Source organism: Dipteris shenzhenensis, chromosome 21 (assembly GCF_047967505.1).
Source record: "Dipteris shenzhenensis isolate YYH24624 ecotype China chromosome 21, Dip_SZ_1.0, whole genome shotgun sequence".
NCBI classification, from domain to species: domain Eukaryota; kingdom Viridiplantae; phylum Streptophyta; class Polypodiopsida; order Gleicheniales; family Dipteridaceae; genus Dipteris; species Dipteris shenzhenensis.
In genome coordinates this window covers 38,427,833-38,449,920 of record NC_141616.1, presented here as the reverse complement: position 1 = coordinate 38,449,920, position 22,088 = coordinate 38,427,833, and the positions used below count along the sequence as shown (strand labels likewise).

The window sequence follows — 22,088 nt, the reverse complement described above, 5'->3', positions numbered from 1 at the left end:
TTTGAAGCTTGCTTTTACCTACCTAGCATGGACATTCCCAGATGCTCCAGCTCCGCACAATTCCAGAAAGAACATTATGCTGTGTACGTATCTTTGTAAATTCCAAAAGTACATTTCTAACCTCAATCCTGTTGTTACGGACAGCCTTATTGTGGCATTTCTTATGTAGTCCATTATTTATTCAGGCTTGAACTGCAAGCGATGCCATACGCTTAATCAAACTTTAACATAATAAAGAACATAAATGACAAACAGGAAACATGAGAAGCAGGTGCCATGGAAATATATTCTGTCCATGAAAATTCCAGGTATTATATTAGCAGCAATTTTCACCAGGGTCCATCTGCTAAGCTGCAAACAATAAACTTAATACAACTGGTGGAGTGCAGCAAGATCAGATCTCAAAAGTAGACCCAAGTCACGTGTAAAAATACATGGAGGAATAGTTTAACATGCTCACTTTCCAGAGTTTTAAGGCTTAGCATAGAAAACAAATAATAAGATACTACAGTATCTACAACTATAATCAATTACAGCCACTACAGGGAGACATATGGCTATCACTTAAGCCTGCTTTATGACAAAAAAATAGAAGAAAGGTAAGGACGGAAGCTGGTTGGGTAGATGCACTGGTAAGACTAGAAACTGCAAGCACACTTTAATCGTTTTTATTTGACTTGAGTCTCTGTACGTTACAAAACTCTGTAACTTATATCAGCATAATTATTTCTTTTCTGGAGGAGTCCACCCAGCAAGGTCTTCCAATGCAAATTCATAGCTTTCCTCAGAGCCCTTTCTTACCTCCACCCCTTGCTTTCTAAGGAAATCCTCAACACTACCAGGCTCTCCAAACCAACCAAGGCGATCTGCAATGAGGTGCAAGTTCTTGCACCCACCACAACGTACAATCACCACTCCTTGTTCATAGGTCTGCCTGCTCATTGTTTTTGCAGACCTAGTCTGGCACACCTTACATGTAAAAAGTAATGCGAGATTGTGACGCTCTGATATCTTTTGGCCTGTCTGTTTTAACTCAGATAAACCAGCATGCGCTTTTGCCTCGTTGTTTTGCAGACCTGCAGAGGTAGAATTAGGGGGGCAGCTTAGCCCAACTCTCTCTTTGTCAGAGGAGACGATACTATCAGCATCCTCCAAGGCAATTTCTCTACTGTTGGTTAATTCTCTATGGGGAACCCATTTGCACCAACTCTTCTCACAGGAAGCCAATGCAGGATCTCGCCAGGTGCACGTTTTACCAGAAAATGCCCTCGCAAAAAAGGCACTTTCTATCTTCTGGTGTAGCAAGGCTCTTTTCAAACGATCTCCTGCAAAGCCAATCACTCAACCATCAGTCCCATGGATGTAATAAGCCTTCCCTCCCTGATCTAAGCCATCAATCGTTCCACAACCAACACCATAATGCATCAAATTACATAATATTCACCAGTAAATCTAACATGAACAAAATTGCTGGATTCCAAAATCTGAAGTTCTGTAAAAATGGACTCCAAAACCAAAACGCAAAGGACAGACAAAGCCAAAAAAAATTCCATTTTGCTCTCCACAAGAAGCCCTCAAAATCCAATCTTGACCAGCCAAAGTAAGTGGGACACGACAAATGTCACGGGGACGTGAAAAGTCTAATGTAACTCAACCCGAGGTTAACTATGGTTAAGTCAAGTAATAGTTTGGCAGTGAGGGACTGGCTAGAGGAAGTGCACACTTCCTAGAAGCTCCTAGAGGCAAATTCTAGGTGTACCCACTAGGTCCTAGGGGCAAGGCAAAGGCATTAAAAGAGGGGTTTTAAAGTTGGGCCCAAGGACAACCAACGTTGTCCTTGGTCAGGTGGGTTAGGACGGGCCATTTGTCATGCATGTGTTTGCATGTGCTCCTACCACCTACCATCTCTCTCTCTCACCCTCTTCAGCCTGTAGAAGAAGCTGGCACAGCTTACAAAAGCCTCCTGTTGCTGATTTTCGGTGCTTTTTCCTGCTCCTGCTTCCATCTCCGCTGCTCACGCATTCTTCTGTTGCACGGTCCCCAAGGCAGTCCGTACAGTCTATATGGACTGCTGTATGGTGACTTTAACGCGTCATACAGTGCATTTATTGCACGGGCCGTACAATCATACGGATCTGTACAGACTTGACGCATGCATTTCCAAGAGTTGTACGAACATCTGGCACACACTTCAAGGTGATTGTACTGACAATTGGGCGCTGTTTTCAAGGCTATTGCAGTTAAGGCGTGACATTCCGGGTGCTTTTCGGGGTAGATCTATTGCCTAAAACCTCTACAGCTTTTTCTTACCTTCTCTCTGCTCTCTATCTGTTTCTTTACCTGGAAGCTGGAAGACTCTTGCACCTTGCTGGGAGGTTGGACAGGGGATAGGCGCAAGGACTGAGCTTGCCCCTCTGCCACAAACAGGGGTATTTGATTTATGTCTACCTTTTGATTGTCTTTTCTTGGTTTGAGGCTATTTGCAGTACTTTTCTTGTGTTTGGAGCCCTTTCTAGTGCCCACAGGCTCAGGCAAGCACTCAGAAGCAAGGGTGTGCCTGGGGAAAGGTCAGAGGACAGTGTTGATGCATGTGAAAGCCTTGAGGCTACCTTGAGCACAGTTTGCATGTTGGTTTGGATGCTTTGATGCTTTCAGTTGGGTCAAGACAGAAGTGAATGCCTAAGATTGCCTTGCCAGTGGGATCCTAGTGGTGCACTGGGGAATAGATGCCCAGAGGATAGTCAGAGGAATTGCAAGAGGAACAATGCAAGGGTGAGCCCCTGGTCTCGTTGTCGATGGTCGAGAATATGCTTGGGAATAAGATTAACATAATCATCTTCAATTTTTGGAACATAGTCGTCTGCAGGAGGAACTGCTTCATCACCTGGAATATATGTCTTTAACCAAGAAATGATGGATTTTACCTCACGATGGTGGTAATTCCAATTTGTAACTTAAAGGTGAATGTTTCTTGATAATTTGGAATGGTCCATATTATCTTGGTCGCAACCTAAGAAACACAGACTTGATTGTTTTGTAGCAATGTGGAGCTACAAATAACAACATGTCACCAATTTCAAATTCAATATGAAGTCTGCGTTTGTTGACAGACCATTGATACCGCTCTTGCACTTTTCGCATATGATCCCTGACTTGGAGTAGAATATCTAGCATTTCTTGAACCAGTTCATCAGCTAGGGCCACTAGATGTTGAAGTACAAAATTTGTTGGTACAATCGGAGTGTGTCCATAAGCTGCTTGGAATGGAGTCATACTGATGGCACTATGGAAAGAGTTATTATAAGTGAACTCGATACTCTTCCCAAGCTGAAAAGCGTGACTGAATAAAATGTCGGAGGCTGGAGCTTTCTTCCAAAACTTGATTAACTCTTTCAATTTGGCCATCTAATTCTAGGTGGTAGGCTGAACTGAATAGTATAGTAGTACCCAAGGATTCGAAAAGAGAAATCCAAAAATGACTGGTAAACTTAGGATCTCTATTGGAGACGATGTTCTTGGGCAATCCATGGTGTTGGAAGATATGTTGTATGAAGAGTTTGGCGATATCCGAACCTAGACACTTCTCTTGCAAGCAACAAAGTGAGCTATTTTGGACAATCGATCAACAATTACCATAATCTAAATCCATCGAAATGCTTTCCTACCTTTCAGTTGGAACTGGAAGAGGATGAAGAAGTCCTTGTAAGAAATCCTAGATTTACTATATTTAGATAAGTGCTTTGGAGAAGATCCCACCACATGGTAGTTGACAAATGGCAGCAATTCCCAAGACAATTTTTTGCAACAAGTTCGAGAGTGACTAAAAGAGATCATGCTCAAATTTTTATTCAAGAATGTACGATAAAACTGGAGACATTGCAAAATTACTGATTTAGAGAGAAATGAAACTGAACCAAAACTGAACCAGAAATGAACTAAAGACACATGAACTACACCTCTAAAACATGGTTAGACCTCTATCAAACTTCAACAAAAAGAGCAGCAGCTAACGAGGAGGTGGAGGCCAATTACCTTCACCTATCCCAAGAGGTAGCTCTAATACCAATTGTAACACTAGCTGGGGCAGAGTTAGAGAAAACAGAAAATGCCAAAGGGTAGCTTCACCTGAGCGACCAGCGGTTAGATCCCTGAACACAACGTTTCTCTTCACAACAGGAAATCAAGACGTTGAGTGTCGCTCCTAAATATGCCTTGTATTCTTTGAATATATATATATATATATATGCCTTGGATACACAAAAACCTAAAAGAAAGAGAATTCTGTTTCCTTGCAGGTGTCCTTGAAATTTGACAAAAAAGCAGTGGACATAAATTCCACATTCCAACCACAGCCTTTAGGGTAGATAGTGGATTAGAATGTCACAGCTTGCCAACAACATTCGAGGCAAGTTCCTTTCGAGACTAACGTCAATGCCTAGATTAAGTCACAATAGGTCATTGTCTAGATTAAGTCACAATTGTTATCGTCACTCTAAAAGGCTCTATCTAGGAGCCCAAAACCTCGTACCGCCATCAGCGTCGTCCGCAGCTGAGCAAAGAGCACCAATCAAACAAAATAGGAACCTAGCAAGAGAGCTTACCAGAAACCAACTGCAGCAGGGAAGGAGCCCGCGAGCGCAGCTGACAACGCAAAGCCATGGGATATTGAAAACCTTCACGACATCTATGTAGGGAGTTTACGAAGCTTTACGTAGGTAGGCAAGAACGCTAATAGGGGAGGACTTTCTTAGAAGGAACGCCCTCGGACTCCGGCCATATTCCGTGCCTAGAAAGTCCATCGGTGCCAGGGTGAAATTTGTAATTGTGGGTGATGATTCTTTGTTTTTCGCTTTAATTTGTTTAGTTAATTTTGTGTCTTGTGAACAAATCAAGGAAAAAAACATATCCTTTTGTAGATCTCCTAGTCTAATGATCTACTACATAGTCATTGTCACAGTATCCATGCAACCTTGGATGACTTTCTCTATATTCAGTTCCAATGTGTCTTGTACCTTTGATGTATCTCAAGACTCTTTTGGTTGTATTGACGAAGTTGAAATTGGAAGGCTACTTGGAGAGGGATCGTTTGGTATGGTGTACGAGGGCTTTATTGGCCATGGTATGGCAACCTTTTTCGATTTGCCATAAGCTATGCAAGGAACTTACTGCATAATAAATATCTGGCCTCGTGATAGTTAGATATTTAAGAGATCCAATGAGTTGCCGATAGTACCTGTCATTGACTATAGGCTTTTCTGGATGTTTTGTAAGTTTCAAACTCTATTCAATGGGAGTGGCTGCAATCTTGCAGTCTGCCATATGAAACTTCTTCAGGAGACTATCCACACATTTCTACTGGCTCATGAAGGTGTTGTCTTAGTCTCTCTAAAACTCGATTCCAAGACAATAGTGCATAAGTCCAAGATCTTTCATGTCGAACTCTATGGATAAGTCGTGTTCCAGCCTGCTGATGAAGCTATTCATTACTTCTTGTCACAATTAGAACATCTACATACAAAAATGCAATAGTGATGTCTTCCCCTTGAACTTTGTAGTAGAGAGTATGATCTGCATTGGACTTCATATATCCCAAATTACCAAAAATCTTGTAGATTCTGCTATACCAACTTCTGGGTGCTTGCTTTAAGCCATAGAGGCTTTTCTTGAGATGCAAACCTAATGCTCTTTCCCTAGTTCAACATAGCCTGTTGGTTGTTGCATGTAGACTTCCTCCTCTAGGTAACCATTGAGAAAAGCATTTTTGACATCTAGCTAGTACACATTACATCTACTGAGTGTCGCTAGTGATATTAAAAATCTTATGGAATCCATCTTTGCTACTGGAGCATAAGTCTCATCATAATCTTGCCCATATTGCTATGCAAATCCTTTTGCAACTAGTCTAGCTTTGTATCTTTTAATGCTTCCATCTAGATTGTACTTCACTTTGTAAACCCATGTGTTTGCTATGGCCTTCTTTCTTGATGGAAGGTCGCATAATTCCCAAGTATTCTTTTTGTATAAAGCTTCCATTTCTTCGTTCATAGCAATTTGCCATTCTAGCTTGTCAACTGTGTCTTCAAAGTACACTAGCTCTTTCTGTGGTCATGATGATAGTCATAAGAGCATAATTGGTAGTTTCAACTTGAATTGCTTTGCCTTTCTGAGCATATGTCAATCTAGTTGGTGGTCTACTTTCCTTAGGAGACCGTTTGAGTTGCTACTCTTCTCGAGGTGTCTCTGGCAATTCTTGCTCTTCTTCATCAACCTTTTTTGTAGGTGATTGTGTAATCGGTATGTCTATCTCATGTGTATTTATGTTTTCCATTCGATCCCTAATCAAAATGTTCATCTCTAGAGATAATGACCTTTCAGTCGATGGGATCATACAACTTATATGCTTTGCTTTCTTCATTGCAGCCAACCATGATGCATTGACATGACTTAACATCCAATTTTTTACGATGATCGTCGTGTATGTGGGCATATGCTATGCAACCAAATATGTGGAGATGCCTAATGAATAGCTTGTATCCAATGAATACTTCATAAGGTGCCATACCCTGAATTGGCTCGGTCGAAAGTTGATTAAGCAAATAGTTTGCAGTGGTAATTGCTTCTACAGCCCAATACTAATTTGGAAGATGCTTCTCATTGAGCATAGCACTGTCTGCTAAAGCACCATTCTTCCTTTCAGCTCTTGCATTCTGCTGAGGAGTATCTACACAAGGGAATTGTCTTCGAATGCCATTACTTCTGCAAAAGTTCATGCATACTGAAGATATATATTCAGCTCCTCTATCTGATCTCATCACTTTGATCTTTCCTGCCTGTTTGGTTCTCAACCATGGCTTTGAATTCTTGAAATCTAGAAAAGACTTTAGATTTCTCTTTCAAACAGTAGACCCAACAATATCTCATGTGGTTGTCGATAAAAGTCAAGTAGTAAAGTGTGTTGCGGTTTTATGCATAACCCCATACATATGTATGAATCAAATCAAGAATACCTCTTACTCGAGAGGTGCTTTTGCCAAAATTGGTTCTCTTCTATTTACCGAAGCAACATGCTTCGCAAACTTTTCTAAGAAACTGTAGCTTAGGGATTCCAATTGCTATATACTGATTTCTGAGCTACATCAAGCTTTTGAAATTGACATGTTCATATCTCTTGTGCCATACTGCAAAAAGTGGCATCGGTTATTGCTGAGATGACATGGCATGCAAGTCTAAAACTGAAGCTAGCATTCTGAATAAGCATCCTTCCTTGATTTCTTTTCCTTCTAGGTGATATCCTTTGGATTTGTCTCTAATCATGCATTCATGTCCATCAAAGATGACTCTATAATTGTTTTTTGTCATTGCCCAACTGACAAGAGGTTCTTACTAAGCTTTGAAACATAGAGTACATCTTTTACCGATCCTTTTGTACTAGTGAAATTGTTCATAGGGACAATGCCTTTCCCTTGAACTGGATTTGGTGTGTTATCTATCGTGTGGATAACATTCTTTTGTCCTTCTAATGGTTTCATCTCCATGAACTATTCCTAATGCTTTGTCATATAAGATGATGCACTGCTATCAAGGTACCAAGGATCCTGATCTGCTTGATCAACTTGACTGCATTCCCCTTTTGAATTGCAATCAATGTCAAGATACACTGTATTAGTCTTTTGCATACCCTTACTTGCAAGAAACTTTTTTTGAGGTTCATTGGCATAATGACTGTGACTTGAATGTCCACCGTGATGATTTCCTCTTCCTCAGAAATTCCCTCGATTACTGCTAGATTGACCTCCTTGGTTGAAACGTTTCTTGTGGCAATCTCTTTCGTAGTGTCCAAACTTATGATAGTAGTTGCACTGAATGTTTGACATGTTGGTGGATGCATTCCCTCGTCTTGGAATCTTCCTCTGTTGGAATGATTTCCTCTTGGATGCTGACGCTGATGCTGCTACGGATGTTGATGTTTTTGTTAATGTTGATTTTACTTATGATGATGACCACTTCGCTAAGATGCTCTACCATTGCCTTTGCTTTTGCCTCTACCTTTGCTTCTATCTGAAGTTGTGAATGCTTGATCATTAGAATGACCTTTGTGTGCTTGAACAGCCTGAGTCCTGAGTTTTTCACCAAGTAACACTGACTATAATTCTTCAAGTGTTGCAATTTACTATTGAATGGCAATACTCTAAACTAGATTCTCAAATCCTTCTCCTAGTCCATTCAGGATGATTTGGACCATTTCTATGGGATTCATAGTCTCTCCTATTGCTGCGAGTTGATTTTATAATCCTCGATCCTAAGTACGTAAGCATGACTAGTTTCATTACTGTTGTGAAAACTTTGGTTGATATGGTTTCTCAGTGTGAGAATCTTAGATAGGTTCTTGGACTCGTAAAGAGCTACGAACATATCCTGGTTCTTTGGATGTCTTGACTATGTTAAGCTATCCAAGCATGACATCTTGCACATTTTGCTTGATCAAATGATATGCATATTTATCTTTCTTGTCCCATTCTACATGTGATCCAGCAATGGCAGGATCTACTGCAGGTGTGGACATTGTTGGTGCATGTGTAGATCCCGCTGCTTATGCTACTTCAATGGTGGGAGATGTTGTTGTACCATCAAATGGTCTAGGTGTAGACCCATCAACATACTCCCATTTGTCTTGGAGTACAAGAATAGTCTCCATTTGGTATTTCCATTTCTCGTAATTTCAATTGTCCAACTTAGTAGATGCCTCTAAATGGAGGTTGCTAGTTGTAGACATGGTGCAAGAAATGTACTCAAAGTGTGTGAAAATCACTGACTGAATCAACTGCAAAAATTTTTTTGTATCAAGTGCAATCTTAACTATTGGTGAAGATAGAATTGCAATATATTTTGATATGTTACAAGGCTTCTGGAAAATGATGCTAGGAATAGCCAAGAGGCTTTATAAGGCTCAAAATGATGTGCACAATGCCAAAAAAAAGGCCAATGCCTCTGAAAAACTCTGAAGTCTACCAGTGAATTGATGATGGTCAGGTTTCAAGCTCGTTTCAAGAAATGTGTTGATGTGAAACCGCATGCAAGCATAGGAACTGACTTTGAATAGGAACTATTTAGGAATTTTTGGGCATGGCTTGGATTGGTTGCTTTAGAGTTCTCTCCTCTATGGATGATCTAATCTACTCTGATCTAGATCTAGACCAACCATCGAGTGATGGAAAAGTAGAAATTAATTCCTTTTCTTTTATTCGTTTTAGGTGCTGGGTCAGATGCACCGATGTAGAGGCTTATGTGCATGCAAGAAGTGAATTTGATGCCGAGGCTAAAATGTGTGTGATACTTGTGCCAAAATGTGCACGGATGTGAATGCATGTAAAGCACCAAAAAATTGAGCGTTTTTCCTTTTTGGAGCACCCTCAAATTCTTCCTGGATCAAGGGATATCGCTTGATCAAAGTGGAGGGGCAAAAAAGGAGAAATGATGATGTGGTAGTTGGAGTCACATGGAGAATTATGCTAGCCAAGGGGAATTCCTATGGGGCACTGTGATGAGGTGGCACTTGCCTACACATGCAATGCCTATGTGTGCCTGTCAAGGGGTAACTATGTGGCTATGTGTGCCTATCAAGGGGTAACTATGCTTGCCAAGGGACTGCCACAATCAGTGCTGAGGTGGTAGGGTGACATGGAAGTGATGATGTGGCACTAATAACATGGACAAGGTGATGTGGCTTCGAGGATGATGTGGCTTATTGAAATCTCCATAAAGGAAAGCATTTCCATGCCACTGATAAGTTGCAAATCTAATCATTAACATGTTAAGTGAGTAGAGTTGTGTGGAGCATGAATAGTGCAAACTTATATATGTCTCCATGTACTAGGCATTGAATTACTAACCATCTACCCTTGGAATTATTGAAAGAAGATAGGGGTTAAGAACATGTTTGCACATCAGCAAAGTGCCAAAATATCCATCACAACCAATGTAAATAATATCATAGCTTGCAAAATGTCCATGCTTTCCAACAAGCATGTTTTGGTTATGCTCTTGCAAACACATTATATGTGGCTATGTTTTATATACATAATGCCAAAAAAAGGCTCCATTTTTTTGGATCAAAAGGCCCTATACATCATACAATAGACACTTGAGAGCTATATATATATGGAGGAGAACTAATTCTTATGAAAAGTAAAAAAGCAAATAAGCAAGCACCATGTGCCATGACATCAATGCTATCAACCATCATATCATGTCTAGGGTGCATCGTGGTAGCCATATTATGTTTCCCTTTGATAATGTCACTCCATAGGGTGTCGTGACCTCTATGTTGACGTGTTAATGATGATGTGGTAAGTGTGACTGAGATGTTGATGTGTCATGCAACTGCCACATGGCTACCATTGATGATGTGACTGTCAAGATAAGGTGATGATGTGGCAATAGCTCGCTCTTACTGATGTGGCAAGAGGATAGGATTAGGTGATGTGGTGGTAAATGGTAGACCAAGCCCAAGGATAAGATAGGCTTTGGTTAGTAGAGCACCACATGCCCCAATGAAATAAAAAGGTTCTATCAAAATCTACCTAAGATTTTGTTCTCTCTGGCATTGCATGGAAGCTCGTTGTTGCCGTTTATTGTATGGCTAGCTAGTGCAGTCATTAGCTACCATTTGGATTGCAAGTGTGCCTGTGAGGAGTTAATTTAGGCTGGTCATTGTTGCAGGACTCGTTTGAGGTGGTCGCATAGACAGAGCTTGTCAATTGGTTCTGGAGAGGCATTGTATAGCTTAGCCGCCTTGATTTTTCACTACTGTTAGGAGGTGGTGGAGCAGAGCCGCTTTGCCTTTGAGTCATTTGCAAGAGTTGCTAGGCTCTATTGAACGTTGTTTTCCTTCATGTGGTCACATATGGCATTGATGGTCGATCAAACCTTGGTGCAGAGTTCATAGCTCGTGTCATCTGTGCACAGCTGGGTCTTTTGCATTTGGGTCAAGTCTTCACATTGGTCAGTAGTGGTAGCTGAGATGATGTATGCTGGAGCTAAAGTCATTGGAGCAACAAGCTTGTTGTGGATGGAAGTCAAGGTCATGCATAGGTTGGAGTTTAGAAGTCGCATGTGTTGTAGGAGTCGTAGTCGCTTAGGAGCCACCTACTTAGATGCCATTGGTTATTAGTAATAGTTCATAGTCTACCCTGTTGTGGGCTTAGTAGTTCTTGGAGTCGACCTTGCTGTGGGCTTACCATTCATGTAGGATCTAAGTTCCCATTATGGTGGAGGTGGCTTGCCTTGGACTGTATTTCATAGACTCTCCCGAGTCCCTATCTCTCTAAACGCTTCCGAGTCCCTATCTCTTTGAACTCTCTCTATCTTTTAGAGAAAGCTATCCTCTCTTTCTCACAATAGAACTGGAATTCTTTCTCTTGAGGCGAAGAAGAAAGAACTTGCAATCACTCAAGAACTCTTGATCTCTCAATCTCTCATACAAATCGCAATGCCTCAGCAGAAGGCAAGGGAGCTTTGATACCATGAACAAATATGGAGAGAGGAGAGGAGAAGAGTGGAGATGAGAAGAGAGGGCACAACTAGAGAGCACACCACAAATTACTAACTGTACACTAGTATTAGTTGAAAATGATGAATATATACAAACCCTTTTAGGGTTAGGCTTAGGGTTTCCAACCCTTTCCTTTTTAGCACTCTCTATGTTAGTGCTATGCACCTATGATAACACATGATGTTGAGATGGTTCCTCAACATCTTGTTGCACCAAACATACCTTGGGGTACTTTTACTTCTACAATGTAATTTATATGGTATGTTGGGGTACTTTGATTTTATACCTAAGACTTGATCAACTTCTTCAATAAAGTTGGGTGATTCTTGAGGGTCGTCATCTTCTTCCTCAATATCGTGATCTCCATCTTCCTCTCATACGATGTCATTATGCACATCTTCCTCTTGGCTCATGAATATTGTGATCTTCATCTTCTTTGCTAGATCCATCTGGATCAATTGGATCTAGCATTGGTAGTGGCATCTCCATATCCACATTTGTGCTATGTACACGTCCATATTTTTGGCCTTGTACTTCCCTGGCACAAGCAGTGCAAGCATGAGGTGTCCCTTCTTTATTGTTAGCCATGGTGGGATATTGTAATTCACCAAGACTATGGGCCATGTCGAGCGTAACCCGAAAGGGTTCACACCATCCATAGCGAGACCAAGATGTAAGTTGTGTGGCTCCCTTGCAAATTTTGGCCACTGATTGTCTATGTTCTTCCAAGCTGCACAATCTATGGGAATCCTCAATGTGTCATTAGTGGACCGATGTGTAGTATGCCAAGTCATCAACTCCACTATGGGTTTGCATTAGAACATGTGCTGTATTCTAGCAATGATGGAAAAGTGTCTCAAGAGCTTTACCAGGATTTGCTCACCCTGTAGGTCATCTCTATATCATTGTTCCCCACACTCTAGACAACTAGCCAAATCTCCATGCTCACGAGGAAGAAAGAGAATACAATCATTACGGCAAGCATGGATGGTATCATAATCCATACTCACCATTGTCAGCATCTTCTTTGCTTCATCTCTTGATGCGGGCATGGTATTTGGTGTAGGCAACATCTTCTGGAGCAACCTATCACAATTCAAACATACATGGGCTTTGAATAATGAGAAACTATGATGATTCTCAAAACAAACAATATCCTAATAATGAGATAAATTAATGTAGGAGCTAACCTCATTAAGGCTGAGAAGGCTTGTATCCGACCACCCATACTTTGCTTGCAGATTCAAGATTAAGAGACAAGCTTGTAGTTTTGACATCCTAGCACCCTCGTACAATTGTGTTGATTGCAACTCTTGCATATTGGCATCAGACTCGGACATCACATGTACATGTGATGTAGTGCCCATAAAAATAGAATCCATCATGTCCACCATACCCTTGTCATCATTTGGCACATCCGGGAGACTATCCTCCTACTCAAAGTGTGAAGGTATACATGCACCCTCGCCACCCTCCTCATCTTGTCTCAAGATTTTGTGTAAATATAAGATCTTGTCTCAAGGTTTCATATCATGTACGCATGTAATATTAATCACGAACTCAAATAGCATTGACTTACTGTGATGATCCATCACCACGTGCACCACCAATGGTGGGTACTGGTGTGGGCTCCTCCCCATACATCCACAAGTGGTGAATGACAATACGGCATTGATGTTGTACTTCTTGCTTACACTGAGTGCAATGACAATACAACCTCTTCGTAAGCCACTCTACATTCCCAGGCGTTGCCGCATCATCTAACGAGCTTCCACTCGTCCCTTCCATCTACACACCTCCAAAATCACAATACAAAATGCAAGGACATCCATTAAGATCCCAAAAAATAGCCACCCATGAGCTCCTTCCCTCTCTCCTTATATTAAGTGCCTTGAACCGTCACTATATAGCAATGTTATGCCCTGTTCTACTGTCGCTATATAGCGACACTTTTAGGATATATAGTGTTGCTATATAGCGACTGACCAGTGTCACTATATAGTGACGTTGGGGGCTAAAACCCAAAACTCCACACGACACCATCTTTCACAACTCTATTGCATGAAAAGAAAAAATCTCTCCTCCAACCTTATATTCGGTGACCTCACTTTCCTTCAACCTCTTTCCCACACTCCTCACCCTTATCTAGACTGTCTCCCAACACTTGTGCTCCCTCTCCACCCTTCTCCCTCTCTGCCCATGTGAAAGGAGATTTTTCAAGAAGGTGTGTCTCTTTAAGCAATGTAGGTTCATTTTTTGTGAGATTTCGTTTTGTGAGTGTTGAAGCATTTTTCTCCTTGCATTTGCTAAGCCCATGTGCAAATTTTCATGCTTGATTTTCAGAGTTGGACAAAAAATGAGATTTGGCGAAAGAAAGAAGACTCACCTTCTTCTTTTAGTATTTCTCTTCCTCCTCTTTCCCTTCCTTTCGTGCTTTCTCCTTATTTGTAGGCTTATGCTTGTCCCCTCAATCCAATCCCTTTGGAAATTTGCTTCTCCAAACTCCTCTTTTTACTAATTAGTTATCTGAAAAATTGTATGTTTCCTCTCTTTTGTAGGGCTAGTCCACGAAACACCAAGTGGGATTTTTCCAAGTAAGAAAGTGCTTCCTCTCTTTTTCTATTTTTATTTTTGTTATTTGCATTGGCTTGGAGCTAGCACCTTAAGTGCTAGCTACAGTGATGGGCGTAGGAACCCTCTCTTCCCGTCTCTTCTCTTATGTCCTCTTCTTCTCCTCTTTCCCTCTTTTCCTCCCTCTTTCCCCCCTCTTTCCCTCCCTCTCTTATTTTCTCTTCTTCCTCCCCTCTCTTTTCCTCTATTTGTGTCTGCATTTGTCCAATCCCCCCAAATTACCATGGGATCACGTCGCACGTCCAATGAGTACAGAAACCCTCATAGGAGGAGACATCATGATCTCTACTCTCCAGAGGACTTTGATTTCACTCGGATGACTCCTTAGGGGCTTATCCCTGGCCACGACTCCTCTTGAGCCTAGCACTGCGATGACTACCCCTTGGGGAACTCCTTTGCTAGTAGCCCATGGCTTTGCCAGGAGTCCCGACGAGTTTGTTGCATAGATGAGCGATGCAGATGATGTGGAGGCAGTGAGATTCTTCTCTTTGCTATCCCAGAGGGCCTCATCTATTCCCTCTCCTACACCGATGGCTGGACCTACTCAATAGCTGTCTCCTCTAGCCCCTTTGGTCGAGGGTTCATCACCTGGGCGTACCCATCGTAAGGGAAGGAAGAGTGGGAAGGGTTGAGGCTGCTGTGCTGACTTGGGAGATGTAGACAAGTCAGCACACTCACATCCCTACAGGTCTCCACTTGGTCATGAGACCCAGTACCAGTATGGTCCCTTGCCCTCTCCCACTCCCTCTGCTACTCCTTGCTCCATAAGCACTCACAGTAACACCCTTCGCTGCCCGAGGACCTATACTATGGAATCATTAGGGGTGGAGAGATAATAGAAAATAAAAAGGGCTCAAAAGTGCTAGCCACCATGAGGCGATTGATGAGCCACCACTTCAAGAGTGGCATAGCTACTGATTGGAGGTACCTAGATGACAAAAAGGAGAAGGCAATCATTAATGAATTGAAAAGACAATTACCTAACCCCCCAAATTGGGAGTTCAATGACAAATACATGCGAGAGCACATGTGTTCTATCTTGAAGCATCGTAGGTCAACCTTGAAAACTTCCATCACAAAGGGAAAGGCTAAACCCAGCTAGGCAGACAAAGCTAATTGGAAGTTTCCAAAGAAGGAGTACAAGGACCATCCCAAAAAGTTTAATAGTCAGAGGAGGGCTATGGACCATCCCAAAAAGTTTAATAGTCAGAGGAAATGCCTGGACACTGTAGGTGCTTCACACTTTGATGCAGGTGGACGGTTGGCATTTGAGGCATGGGTGGTAAGTCTACTTCTTCACATTTAATTTATTGTTCTATTTGTTTTATTACATATTGCATGCACTTTATCTAACTCTCGTAAATTGGGCCCACAGCAAGCTGCAATGGCTTACCTTCCCACAAACAAAGAGGCGAGACAATGTGACATGAAGTTGGGGGTAATAAACTTCATGCACCTCTTCACTTCCTGCTGCTTTCGAACGGACTGCCAAAGATATTTATCATTGAGAGTGGGACATTAGAAAGAATCTCTTATGCCAAGATACCACACCATACTTTCCTCCCTCATATGAGAATGAAGATAGTAACATCCCAAGTGATGTTGTAATCAAGCATAGGGAGAAGGAAAGGATCAGTAGAGGCCATAATCTCAGTGAGCCGATCTGCACCAAAGAGAAGAGCGATACGTTGTTGAAAGAAGATCTTGCAGCTCAACATGACATGAACTAATATATATCGAGGAGTTTGAAGGGGCTGATTAGGTCAGATAGGTAGATTCCGAGGAAACATTGCACCTCCTTCATAGACACCTATATAAGTTTCATTGAAAACAGACAGACGGTTGAAGAGATATGGACAGTTTACTGGAAGGGGGTAAAAACTATCATGAAAACAGACTATCAAACACAGAGGCTCATAACATTTTGCAACAGTATCTGATTTAAGATCTAAGCACATATAGAGACATGCGTCTAAAAGAGAGCTTTGTGCTGATATAAATTTCATTACAATCAGACTATCGAGCAGAAAGTTATGAGCAAAACACTAACAGGGGGTCAAACTGTCATGAAAACTACCCTCCACCCAGGCTAATTTCGCCTGAGCAGGATGCTCCCTCAAGACTCCACCTTCATCAACGATCCACCCCTCATAGATTTCGCCTAGAAGAGGGGAAGAAGTGTGCATAGTGGCTCGGGAAATAGAGGGACCATGTGTGCACAGTGAGTAGCCGAATAGAAAGAACTTTCAAGGCTTTGAAAGAAAGAAAAGGGAAGAGACACTCAAGAGAGAGAGAACCTGAAGTGACCTTCATTACAAATAGAGTGAGAATCCACTTCAACACTATAAACACAAGGGAGAAGAAGAGGTTTCATACATACAAGAGGGAGCGGAAGCTCCAAGACTACTCATAGAGAGAGAATAAACTAGAGAGAGAAGGACTCAAGAGTCTACATAAGAGAATATCTACAAGAGGGAGAGAAGGCTCATGGAAGAGGCTTGGGGAGACTAGAGCTACAGCAACATGAGGCCTAATCGTGGAAGAGATTGATGAACAAGGGAGAGGAGGGCTCCTTTTATAGAGATTTTGTTACCCTCCTTCACCCATTTACAATTGCTGCCTGTAGATTCCTTTCCCCATCAATCACATAAGCATGTATGTCACCATCCATGTCCTTTTTGGCTACTCTTGCCATGTGTCCCATCAAAAGATGCTCAAGACTCGTCTCCCCACATGGAGCCCATAGGGACCCTCTCTTTTCCACATGTCCACATCCTCCTTATTCCACATAGGAGTTTTAGAAGGATTCCTCTTGACTTCACACTCCTCCACATGCCTTCCACACGCTTGGCATGTGATCTCTCTTATATTATTGGAACACATGGACATGAGCCCACCTCTTTATATGACTCACTCTTCCTATTTTTTAAAAAAACTCATAATATCCCATACACAAATAACTCTCACCCCATACCAAGGTATTTATAATTCATACCTATGGTATTTACAATGAGCCAGTCCACTCATCCTCTCAATTCCATACAATATCATAGAAAATAGAAATAAGTGAGAGCCGCTAGGCTATCACTTGATACTCAAACTCTTATCAAACATAGAGAAAAACAATATCAATGCCAATTTAAAAATATCAATTTTTGCTGTCACATCTTTCCCCCCCCAGTAGATCCTCTCTAATACAGAGAGGGTCTGCTAGCCCTCAAGGTGCTCGAGCATAGAAGAATTTAAGGCGATACTCATTGGTGCATCCGGGTATCACCATGCCATCAACATCCTCAAGCTGAAAGGTTCCATTCGTGAACTTCTTTTTGACTCGATATGGTCCCTCCCATCAGCCGATAAACTTTTTGTCTAGCCGCTTGTCCAGACGGCTATCAAATCGGCTATCAAATCTCATTACCAAATCTCCTTCTGCAATATCTTTCTTCTTGCGTAATTTGGTGTCAAAACGGGCCTTGCACCTTCTTTGAGAAGATTCTAAGTTTTGTAAGGCCTGTAATTTGCATTCATCCAAGGCTTCTAGCTATACCAAGCATTGAGCATAGGCATCCTCCTGTCCTTCCATTCTTGCAAGAGCTGTGCGAAGACTATGTATCTCCAATTCAATGGGTAAAATGGCTTCTATTCCATACACTAGTTGGAATGGTGTAAACCCAATAGCTAGCTGGTGTGTGGTTCTATAAGTCCATAAAAATTCTGCCAAATGCCTATCCCAATGCCTTTTCTTGGTGTCAACAAGCTTTCCCATTGAATTGCACAACAATCCATTTGTTTTCTCAACCAAGCCATTACATTGGGGATAGTATGGCGTGGACATGCTATGATTTATCTTTAGCTTATGCACCACATCTTCAATTAGTTCATTTCTAAAAGAGGTTCCTCCATCAGTGAGAATTTCCAAAGGACAACCAAAGTGTGAACAAATTTGATTAAAGAGAAATTTTGCAACTGTGCTTGCCTTGCTATTAACTATGGCCTTGGCCTCTGCCCATCGAGTCGCATAATCTGTGGCCACCAATAAATATGCTTGCCTGAGATGAGCGAGGGAGTGGTCCCACAAAGTCCAACCCCCACCTCTCAAATGGTCCATATGTTGGAATAGGCTTCAAGGGCCCAGGAATCAACTGTCGCCTTCCAAACTTTTGGCATACTTTACAACTTCGACACCATTCATGTACATCCTTATGGAGGCATGCCCAAAAGTATCCTGCATTAAGAATTCTCCTAGCTGTGCTTGCTGAAGCAAAATGACCAGAGCATTCATGACACATTTCTAGGATTCTCCTAGTCTCCATGGGATGGACCACCTGACGGAGCACCTTATCTTTTCCCAATTTATAAAGAATGTCATCAACAATAGTATAGGGACAAGCCTTCCTTACCAATCTCTGCTTCTGTTGTGGAGTTAACCCTTGAGGAAACATGCCTTCTTCCACATATTGCTGAACATCTTGCAGTTCTGGCCATCCAGTGTCTACCAAAGAAACCACCCCCCGGTCTTGTACTACAAAAGCTTGAGTAGCTAACTCATCTACCCTTTGATTTTCTTTTCTGTTTATATGAACAAACTCGCAAAAATCAAACTGACTATAGAGTGCCATAGCCTTTTGATTAAGCTCCTTCAAATGAGGACTTCTTGTCTTGTAATGCCCTTGCATTTGCTTTATAATAAGCTGAGAATCTCCTCTTACTTCTAATTCTTTAACTTGACTTTGAAGACAACCCTCCAAACCAAGAATCAAAGCATTATACTCAGCTGCATTATTAGTTGTGATACCTGGAAGCTCTTCTCCTCTTGCCCATACCTCTTGACCTTCAGGATTCATCAAGACTATCCCCCCGGCTCCTTGTTGGCATGAAGGACTAAAAGCCCCATCAAAATACAAAACAAAAGCTATTGGTGGTGTATCCCTTTCATCTTTAATGTTCTCCTTACATTTCTTTTCTTCTCCTAGATCCTTCGGTCCTGTGAGCAAATCTGCCATAGTGGACCTAGTGGTATTTTCAGTGACAAAAGAGAAAGAGAACTCTTGAAGCTCTGACAACCATTTTGCAAATCTCCCCCCAGGATTAGGCTTGCGAACTAGATATGCTAATACAGACTGAGAGATAAGGAATAAAAATGGTCGAGGTAATAAATAGGAGCGAAACTTTCTGATGGAAAACACCAAAGAGAGAGCTTGCTGCTCCATTTCTTCATACCTTGTTTCCACATCTGTAAGCTGTCGGCTGGCATAATAGATGGGTTGCATTCTACCTGCCTCTCCTTTTTGTAGCAATACAGCACCAACTGAATGCAAAGATACACTTGGATTTACATAAAAATCTTGAGACCAATCAGGGGGCTTCAATATTGGGCCCTTACTCATGGCCTCCTTGAGTTGCTGCTTGTTGCTCCACACCCCATTGGAAAGAAACTCCTTTTCTTATCAATAAGTTCATGGGATGCACTATCTCTATGAAATCATCACAAAAGCATTGATAATACTTGCTCTTTCCTATAATTCTGCGAACACCAGTGACACTCTCAGGACTTGGCAATGCCATGATTGCTTGAACCTTGTCAGGATCCATTTGTAGGCCTTCTTCAGACACAATATGCCCCAATAAGACTACTTTTGCTTGAGCCAAATGACACTTGCTAGGATTTAGACACCCTTTTGCTTCATCAATCCTAGCTAAGGCCATCTTTAACTTCTCCATGTGATTTATGTGTCGAGAATAAATGCAAAAATCATCCAAAAACACCCGTATAAACTTTCCCAAGTAAGGCTCCAGGACTTGACTCATGAACCTTTGAAATGTAGCTGGTGCATTGGTCAACCCAAAAGGCATCATTCTGTAATCAAAAACTCCCCAAGATGTGATGAATGATGTTTTCTTTTGATCTTCCTCCCGAATATGAATTTGAAAGTACCCAGAATACCCATCACATATAGAATACATCTCATGCCCTGCTACTTGGTCTAGTATTTCATCTTGAAATGGCAAAGGAAAATGATCCCTCTTAGTGCATGCATTCAAAGGACGAAAGTCCACACAAACTCGCCACTTATTTCCTTTCTTTGGTGTGACAACTACAGGAGATATATCCATTCTGAATCATCAATAGGAAAGATGAATCCCGCCTCAAGTAGTTGTGTTACCTCTTTCTTTAGTGCCTCAGCTTGGATCACCCCCAATCGCCTTAAGCGTTGCACAACTGGCTTGCTTTCTAGCTTCAACTCAATCTTGTGCTCCACAAGAGAGACTGGTTGAACCTGTGAATAGCTTGTTGCAAAGAGACATGGAAAATCATCTAGCATATCCAGGTACTGGAGCTTCTCACTACCTAATAGAGAATCACCAAGAAGCTCTTCATTGCATTGGCATCATTTAGTGTGCTCCACATCCTCCACATGAAGTGTCTCTACAGGATCTTCTTGCACCACCACCTTGTTCCTTCTTGACTCATCCCGATCAACACCAAGACAAAGACCAAAGGCCACTCCTTCCACCTCACCCTCTGAGTTGGACTCCTCGGAGCTACACCCTGTCTCTTCTTCTTCATCGGTTAAGTCAGAGCTTGAACTCTTTGATGTTGAAGACTCCTCCTTGACAACTTCCTTTTTGCGGCTTCTGATGTTGTAGCGCACCTTCTTATCATTTCCCTGCAAAATCAATTCTCCAGTATCCCACTTTTGAACAGCCTTCACCTTGCATAGCCAAGGCCTTCCCAAAATCAATGGATAGGCATGTGCATCTGGCTTGGTAGGGATCACCTGAAAAGTAGTCGGCATAGAAATTCCACATACATCCACTTCTAGATTCTTCACAACTCCCAAGGTCTTAACCCTAGTGTTGTCAGCCAATTTGATGCGATAAGGAGAGGTAGTACTAGAGTATTTTAAATCAGCATCTATCATGGTCTTCTCACTCATGACATTAATCGATGCACCTCCATCAATGTACACATTAGAAATCACTTGACCATCAATGATCACATCAACCACAGGTACATCATCACCAACATCTATATCTACCTTTTGAACAACAAGAATGGCACTTTTCTTCCTTTTTTTTTTGACACTCTTGTGCTTGCTAGTTTTTCCCATTTGCAGATGGAGAGGGAGTCTGGACTTCTCTTGGGGTTACAGGAGGGAGGGAGGCAGACTTTTGGAGCGGTTGGACCGTTTCTATGTCAGCAATTGGGCGCTAAGCAGAGGTGGAGAGTCAGGAGTGGTTCCAGGGATGACCCTCTCTGACCATGCCCCAGTCATCCTAGTCCTGGACTCAGCCTCTCACTCCTTACCTCCACGCTCATGCCGGATCCCAGACTCCATCTACTCCAGAGCAGCGGTTCGCAGCAGGATAGTGGACCTGTGGGAGTAGGATTGGGACCCCATGGGGGATATGGCAGCACAGGTAGCTCAGGCTCTTACCGAGTCTAGTCTCATCTGTCAGCAGGAGGCGATTCAGGTCAGGCAGCAGTGGTGGGCGAAGGAGAGGGGTCTCAAACGAGATCTCGCCTCGATACAACGGATGCAGCAGTCTTCTCCAGGCTCTAAGGAGCTTAGACAACAGGAGGTTAGAGCCCGAGCCATGCTAGAGGAGATCACCCAGCGATGCTCAGAGTTCTCGTTTCATGCTTCCAAGTCCTTTTGAGCTAGGAAAGGTGACAGGATGTGCAGAGAGATCTTCAGGACTCATGGCCAGAGGTCAGCAGGGAAACAACTCCGATCTCTTAGAGTGCAGGATGGTGTGTCAGGACAGATCTAGACGAGGTCCGAGACTTAGTGACAGATTTCTATAGATCCCTGTTCTAGCAGGAGCCCCCAGACCCTCGTGCCCGCCGTTGCAGGGAGGAGGTGTGGAGGTATACACCGTCGCTCGTGCAGCCTAGCATGAG

At 42.2% G+C, this 22,088-nt stretch overlaps 1 protein-coding gene across 1 annotated transcript; it reads right to left on the bottom strand.

The window, feature by feature from the left end:
- Positions 1-435: 435 nt before the first annotated feature.
- On the bottom strand, positions 436-4,806 carry ZR3 (Zim17-type zinc finger protein). The gene is made up of 2 exons (XM_087392744.1): positions 4,602-4,806; positions 436-1,325 (listed from the first exon to the last, which is right to left on the bottom strand). The coding sequence occupies exons 1-2, from the start codon at positions 4,657-4,659 to the stop codon at positions 724-726; spliced, it is 660 nt and encodes a 219-aa protein (XP_087248870.1). The 5' UTR covers positions 4,660-4,806; the 3' UTR covers positions 436-723.
- Positions 4,807-22,088: the final 17,282 nt, after the last annotated feature.

What these genes read in the sequence shown, in the direction of transcription:
- ZR3 (XM_087392744.1), bottom strand. Translation starts at nt 4,659, where the DNA reads ATGGCTTTGCGTTGTCAGCTGCGCTCGCGGGCTCCTTCCCTGCTGCAG. An exon ending in CCTGCTGCAGTTGGTTTCTG is followed by an intron (nt 1,326 to 4,601) that starts GTAAGCTCTCTT and finishes TTGGCTTTGCAG; the next exon opens with GAGATCGTTTGAAAAGAGCC.